Source organism: Amborella trichopoda, chromosome 7 (genome assembly GCF_054954075.1).
Source record: "Amborella trichopoda isolate Santa Cruz 75 chromosome 7, AtrichopodaSantaCruz75HAP2 v2.0, whole genome shotgun sequence".
NCBI classification, from domain to species: domain Eukaryota; kingdom Viridiplantae; phylum Streptophyta; class Magnoliopsida; order Amborellales; family Amborellaceae; genus Amborella; species Amborella trichopoda.
This window is the reverse complement of record NC_142342.1, coordinates 34,764,737-34,772,578: the sequence shown is the minus strand read 5'-3', so window position 1 is coordinate 34,772,578 and position 7,842 is coordinate 34,764,737. Positions and strand designations below refer to the sequence as shown.

The 7,842-nt window shown below is 42.7% G+C and overlaps 1 protein-coding gene across 1 annotated transcript; it reads left to right on the top strand.

The window, feature by feature from the left end:
- The first annotated feature begins 510 nt into the window (after positions 1-510).
- On the top strand, positions 511-1,547 carry LOC148781370 (uncharacterized). The gene is made up of 3 exons (XM_088871054.1): positions 511-826; positions 988-1,092; positions 1,510-1,547. Exons 1-3 carry the CDS (start codon positions 511-513, stop codon positions 1,545-1,547), a joined length of 459 nt encoding a protein of 152 aa, XP_088727180.1.
- Positions 1,548-7,842: the final 6,295 nt, after the last annotated feature.

Below are 7,842 nucleotides of genomic sequence, written 5' to 3'. Positions count from 1 at the left end.
ATTGCTACTCTTGGTGACATTAGACCCATTAGTCTTTTGAGTAGCCTTTATAAAATTGTGGCGAAGGTTCTGGTGGAACATTTAAAGGGGGTGTTACCAGCTATTATCTCAGGTCCCCAATCAACTTGTATTAAGGATAGATTAATTTCAGACAGTGTAATAGTGGACAAGGAGTGTATTCATTCTAAAGTTCTGAGTGGGAGTGCTGGGGTGGTTATTAAACTGGATATGGAAAAGCTTTTGATAGGATGGAGTCGAGTATTTTGCTCGAAATCATAAAGAATATGGGGTTTGGGTAGTTGTGGAGAAAATGGATCTTTGGATGTTTATCATCAATGCACTTTACCATTCTATACAAAGGCAGCCCTATTAACTTCTTCAAGGCATCCTGGGTTCTTCGTCAATGCGACCCTCTTTCTCCTTTCTTATTTACTATTTATGTAGAATTTTTCAGTTTTCTTGTGAGAAATGTTGAAAGGAGTGGTCATTTCAAGGGTTTGCTAATGCCAAATGGAGGCTCCTGCATTTCATCTGCAATATGCAGATGATACCTTGTTGTTCTGTGAGGCTAAGGTTGACCAGGTTAGCAATATTGCTACGTTTTTGAGATGCTGTGAAGTTGCATTAGGCCTTAAGGTTAATTTTGATAAAACAACAATTCTTGGTGTTAATTGCAGTGATGCTTTAATTCAGGAAATGGCAGAGGTGTTGGGGTGTAAAGTGGAGAACTTACCCATCACGTATTTGGGGATGCCTATTTTGGATGGTCGACTCCCAATTGCTGTTTGGGACAAAATCATCCAACGGATTCAAGTGAAGCTTGATTGTAAAAATTTAAATATCTTTCTTTGAGGGGAAGGATTACCCTGGTCAAGGTGTGCTTGTCAAATTTACCTATTTATCAGATGTCCATATTACAGATCCCCTCGTCAATCGCCAAGAAAATTGAAACCTTAATGAGAAACTTCATGTGGGGTTTTTCTACAGATTCTAGGAAATTTCATTTGCTAAGATGGGATAGGGTGTGCATACCCAAGAGTGAAGGAGGTCTAGGAATAAGGAGAGTCAAGATTGTCAATCAGGCGTTGCTATGTAAGTGGTGGTGGAGGAGCTTAAATTTCCAAGACCATCTGTGGTACAAAGTGATCACATCAAAGTATCGTGTGGATAGGTTTGGAATGTGGGCTGGATCGAGGAATGGTACTAGGGAGATGTCTTATTGTTGGAGATTTATTCATTCTTGTAGATCTCTCATTCACAAGGACATTCGGTGGTCTCTAGGAGATGGACACGATATCCCTTTTTAGAATCACAAATGGTTAGGGTCTTCACCTTTGAAATATATGTTTCCTCTTGTATTTCAGAGGATGACCAATCCCAATTGGCTCGTCTCTGACGATGTTGAATGCAGGGAAAACTAGATTGTATGGAATATTAATCTTCCATACAATAGAATTTCATACCCTCTCTTTGCTGAATTCTCTGACTTATTAATGCTACTTAATGAAGTTTACATTTCTCACAATGCTGCTGATGAGGTAGTGTGAGATATTGACAAAGACAGAGACTATTTGATTAAGTCAATGTTCCAATTACTGTTTTGTGATCGATGGAGGCGGACCAGGCCTGAAGTTGCTGTCATCTGGAAATGGCCTTTACCTCTTAAAGTTCAAGCTTTTCTATGGCTAGCAGTTCAAAACAAGGTTTTGACAGTTGATAATCTCATCAAGAGAGGAAAGATCTTGCCAAATGTCCGTCTATTGTGTAAGGGGGACGGTGAAATAGGTGCTCATTTATTTCTCCACTGTCTATTCACTTATAGTATCTGGAGTGGAGTTGGTTTTTTTGTCAGCTTGGGGTTGCAATGGTTATGTCGTCAAAGGTAGAGGGTCTACTTTCAAATTTGTCACTTCATTTTTTACCTCAGTTAGGTTTGATAATATGGTAAATCACGAGAGGCGTGATCTTATGGGAGGTGTGGAAGGAGAGGAATAGAAGAACTTTTGATGGGACAAGTCAGTCTTTTGAGAAAATTAAGGACATGATTTTGAATTCAATTTGGCTCTATCTTTCTGTGACAAAAGGAAGACATGACATTTCAGAAGTGGATGTGAGGAGAAATATGCAAAATATTTTTCAGATGGGTTTCATGTAATGCATGCCTAAAGGAAGTTGGGTTGCGCCTTTGATGGGGGTTTTTAAACTAAACTTTGATGGCAGTTCATTAGGGAACCCTGGGCTAGCGGGCTTTGGAGGTGTGGTTAGAGATTGGAATGGTAGTATTATCTTTACTTATGCTGGTCCTCTTGGTGAAAGATCTGCTAATTACACAAAGCTTTATTCACTTCTTTATGGTTTAAAATTTTTTGTGGCTGGGAATCTGGGTCATTACTACATCATTGAAGGAGATTCTCTAAACGTCATCAATTGGTGCAACAGGAAGCAGAAGTCTCCTTGGGAGTTGAGATCGGTGTTGCTACAAATTTTGGACATTGCTAGTTCCTTTGTGTTCTTCTTTGTGCATGTTTATAGGGAAGCGAATGGGCTGGCAGATTTTTTTGTAAAAGGGGGTACCTTTTTTTCTGAGACTTTGGTCTCTGATTCTGTAATCTCTTTTTAGATCTTTAATCTAATCTCTGATTTCTGTCAAAAAAAAAGAAAAAGAGACTTAATATGGAAGGTGTATAATGTAATCAGTATATATGGGAATGTTAGATACACTATCGTGTATTTTATGGTAAGTTTGGGTATAGTTTAGGTGTATGTAATTTATTTCTATTTTTATCATCTGTAATTTGTCTATAAAAACAAGTCTCTATATTCATACGTTCAATGGACAAGTCGCTTCGAAGAAACATGAGACTCTTCCCATAGTAATACAGTCAGATTCATCTTTACTGTGTCCAATCACGATTGAGTCTGTTAATCTATCGACACTATTGAGTATGTTAATCTATAACCACTAGTCCTGTTTTGATTTGACCCATTGGGGTGGGGATGGCGGTGAACTTTTGGTGAACATGGAGAAGGGTGAAGAGTTGGGCTTTGCCAACAAGGTGGTCCGAAGCCCACTTCAGAGCATGTTGACTACTCTTATCACTATCCACTGCCACAACGACCAGCTGATTACCAGCCTCTAAATCTCTCTTCTCATGATTCGCAGATTTCCACATCATCCACCCCACCCCAACTTTTTCCCCTCTCTCTTTCTCTCCTCTAGCCTCTTTCTCTCTCTGACTCCCCTTTTGAATTGGGGGGTCATTTTTTTTTTTTTTTTTGGCTTTTGAAGATGGGGCCTTTCTGCTCTTGTTGTCTTGATTGAGACATGCCACCATTTGCTACGGGGCTCCTCTCTGCTACCGAACCCTTGTTGAGCCGGATCTGAAACCTACCTCTAAATCCACCTCTAAAAAATGGCCAATCTGTTTCATCTGAAAAATCACCCCTTTGCCTATTTTTTATCACATAGTCTAGATCCATCTGAAATCTCACCCAACCACTCAGATCTGATATTGCCATCAACCATCTGAAACTCGACTTGAAAAACAAGAACCTCTGAACATTAGTTAAAAAAAAATTATTATTATAATTTTATCTTTGCTTTGTCTCTTCTTGTTTGTAAGGTTGAGTCTTTTACTCTATTACTTGATCCAATTTTTGACCATCCAAAACTTGACCTAAAAAATAAACCTCTAAAAGTATGTTGTATGATTGAGTTTGCTTGTTCTGTTACTTGATCATGTCTGTTTCGGTCTACGTGCTGCTGAATTTGTTGGCTCTTTTAAGTGCCATTTTGTTTCCTCAGTTGTCTAGATTGCTTTTTTGTCTCCAATGATGAATTGAAGTTTTTGTTCATTGCTAAAATTTTTGTTCATTGCTGAACTCCGATTTGTCCAACTGTTCTTGCTTTCGGTTTTTGAGGCTTGTTGATTCATTGCTGCTCCGTCGCTTATTTCTGTGCTTGTTGATCAAGCAATATGAGTATGCACCCGAAGATCCAATTGCTCACTTCTACAACTAAGTTTTCAAACTCCAGCTGCTCTCTCTCATATTATCTTGAGTTTGAAGGGGAGTGTGAAAAGAAAGTATATATTGTCTATCCAGTTAATATGGAAGGCATATATTGTAATCAATATATATGAGTGTTAGATACAATATCCTGTATTTTATGCTATGTTTGGGTGTAATTTAGATGTCTGTGATTTATTTTTATTTTTACCATATGTAATTTGTCTATAAAAGACAAGTCTGTACATTCATACGTATTGAGTCTCTTCCATTGTTCACAAAATTGCCCGATCTAATCGCTAACTGCCTGGTTAGATCGGAACCAGCCAATGGCGGATTCCGGTTTTGGGCAGTTAGGGTGATCAACCAGTATTTAAAACAAAAAAATTATATATAAATTCTCAAATATATGGAATTTGATTTATAATATATTTTTAAATATTCTTTACATTATGGTAAAGATTAAAAATTGTTTTGGTCATCTTTTATATTTTTCCATCTTTTTTAGAAAATTTTAAAAATAGCCATTGGAAAATAGAAAATGGGTTAAAATCCATTATTTACATTAATTTTTAACTTCATTTGAATGTGTTTTGTTTTAATCATTCTTTACGTGCTTTTCATATTTTAGTAGATTTTTTTTTATATTTGTTTTTCAAACACTTTTTTGACTGCCCTGGACATGCCCGGTTAGAGCAGTTGAATTGGAATGTGTTTTGTTTTAATCATTCTTTATGTGCTTTTCATATTTTAGTAGATTTTTTTTTATATTTGTTTTTCAAACACTTTTTTGACTGCCCGGGACATGCCCGGTTAGAGCAGTTGAATTGGCCGGTTTACCGATTAGATCAATTAAACCACTTCCAAGCCCATATTCGATTAACCGTTCCGGTTTGATCTTACGAACACTGATCTCTTCAAAGAAACATGAGACTCTTCATAATTTCATAATAACGAAACTAAAAGAAAACAAATTATTAATAGAGTTGGCATGTTAGACTAGAATGTCCAAAACATGGAGTTAGCCCGGGACCTTGTTCTTTAAGCTATGGGCCACCATGGCAGCTATGTCGGTTTGCGAAACCATGAAGGAAGCAGAGCTGTCCTGAGAGACCGGTGGGGGAGTTTGCTTGGGAACCATGTCCTCACCAGACGGAGAATCGGTCTCATGGTGAGAAGAAGGGGACCTGGAAGCTTCTAGGTATTCCATCTTTTTGAGGATGGACTGCATCATTACCTCGAACCTGTTCATTCGCTCTTCATGAGCGTCGTCTGGCTCGTTGATTACCATGACACTTACCGTTTCTTCTGGATGGTCAGAGCTAGGTGGAGTAGTGGACTGTCGAGGTTGGCGAGTTGTACGAGGCAAGTCGGTCGGTAGGGGCTCAGTATGCCCCGACTGGACTTGAGCCTTGTACCCCGACCGTGTGAGGACCGGTTCTTAACGGTCTTGGGACCGTGACTTCTTGGCAGTAATCACCGAGCAATATTCTTGTACTCGCTCAAGCTCTAGGATCCACAGAGGGAAAAATGTATTATGAGGCAGGAGGTCACCAAGGGTGGTGACCTCAACTGCCTTAGAGCCTTGTACCCCGACCGTGTGAGGACCGGTTCTTAACGGTCTTGGGACCGTGACTTCTTGGCAGTAATCATCGAGCAATATTCGTGGACTCGCTCAAGCTCTAGGATCAACAGAGGGAAAAAGGTATTATGAGGCAGGAGGTCACCAAGGGTGGTGACCTCAATTGCCTTAAAGGCTTCTTTGGTCAGGATCTGCGGGCCTTTCTTTTGTTTGATCTTGAGGTTGTTCTGGACTTCACTCCAGAACCGAGCCTGAGATTTGGATTGCCCCGGATTTCTTGAGCATGCGAGGGCCGTGTCTATTAGCTGGAGTAAAGAATGAGGTCTTAGGACAGAGGGCAACCTGGTTCGCTGCCTTGGAGGTTGGAGGCTGGAGGCCCCTGTCTGACATCAGGATGTTACCCCAAATTCCCTTGTGGGGCTCGGGTGGTGCATGTCTGACTTGAGGTAGCTGACTTAAGTCTTAGGGAAAACCTTTGAGGACCAGGTCTCGAGGTGCTTGCCTGGTATAGGAAGAGTGACAGAAGAAGGAGTTGGTTCATGGCTCTGCCTGAGCCGGGGTCGGGGAGGTACCTACAAAGCTGGTGCGTGTGCACCTCTAGGGTTAGTCGTCCGGGTGACTTGGGGGTCCACCCCTGCTCGATCAACTGGTTCAACCTTGAGAGGTCGAGACCCACGAGCTTATGTCTGTGAGGGATCGGGGAGGAGCTTATCTCTCACAGGATGAAGCTGTGTGTGCTGGGAGGGAGGACAATGCGGTCGGCCCTCGTGTGCTCGAGCTGGCTTAGAACTAGCGCTTCCCTAAGCTGTGCAGGGGTTTGGCCAGAGAAGGCCTAACCTTGAATGAGCTCAAGGCAATATGAAAGTGGTCCCGAGTTGTTGGACCAGCCTTTAGGTATGTGCGAGAGGTGGAGGCTGTAGGGTCTCCGCCTTGGTGTGTCGGGCCTCTAGGTAATGAGGTTTGAAGTGGTGAAGGAGTATGGGGGATTGCCTGACGGCGACCCTCAGGAGCGATGGCAACCTGCTTGCCTTTTGCAAAACGGTCCGGGCAGCCTTTCGGTGTACCCCAACAATATGATCGGCAAGGGACTTGCCAGTAGCAAGGTGCTGCTATGTGCTGTAGCAGATGTGCTATCAATGCAAGGGGCCTTGGTGTAGGGTCCATTAGGGTAAGGAAGCAGGGAGTTAGGGACTTTTAAGTCCCCTTTCGTATCAACCCAGGAAAGAACCTCGGAGCCGGACTGTGAGTCCTGACTCAGAAGGAGTGTAAGGAGGGAAGGTTGAGTAGGTCACTTCCCTGGAACAGTCACTAGTGCGGGGATAAGAAAGTCCCCGACTCGGATGAACGGGTTGAATAACCCAAATGCCATAGAATGCAATCTAGAAAGTGAAGTCCCATTGGAGTCACCAAGCTGGTTAGGTGCCTCGATCTCGCCTCCCTGGATATAGGTGATCAGGTGACATGCATCTCAGGTTCGGAAGACCCGGGACCTAAGATCGCTCTCTCGGGAACCTCATTCATAGAACAAGGGCAGGTGTCCAACTAGTGAGAGAGGATTTTTAGATGTGAGGTAGGGACCACCCTCACCTGGATCTGTGACTTACTTGGGCTGACTTGCTCGGGCGCCCTCTTAGATCACGACGGAAAGCCGCTCAGCTGCTTCAGCTGATTCGGAATCACCTCCCTTGACCTGCAATCTCCTTGATTTTTACACAACACTACTATAGTTAATTTGCAAGACAAGTGGGCCGAAGGACCCACCCTTGTCTTAGGCAATGCACCTTCATATGGTTGAGAAGGTGAGAAGTTAGGGTAATGAAAAGAAGAGGGTTTGAATGAGAGTAGAAAAGAAGAGGGGACTCGACAAGGAGACGGGACTAGCATGACAGCTGGACCAGTGCAATGACCGACTCGAAGTGGTAGCAAGATAGGCGCGGTAACTCAAACCGGCGTGATGGCAATACTACTCAAAACCAAGGTCGATATGACTGTCCTAATCTGGCGGGCCAATAAGGCGGGCGTGGTACTTAGGACCAGCACGACGACCATACTGCTCTACAGTCAAACAGCTATGGAAAAGCTAGACCAAGTCGACTCTCAGTCAAGTAAGAAAAGGAAGAGAAACGACAAGGGGAAGGAGGTCCTGACGGCGTTGGACATTGTTGCTCACAACGAAAGGGAGCAAATAGTGGACTGCAGGTGACGTTAGGCATCACCGTGGGCAACGCGAGAAGGCAGCACATCCCTTCAGG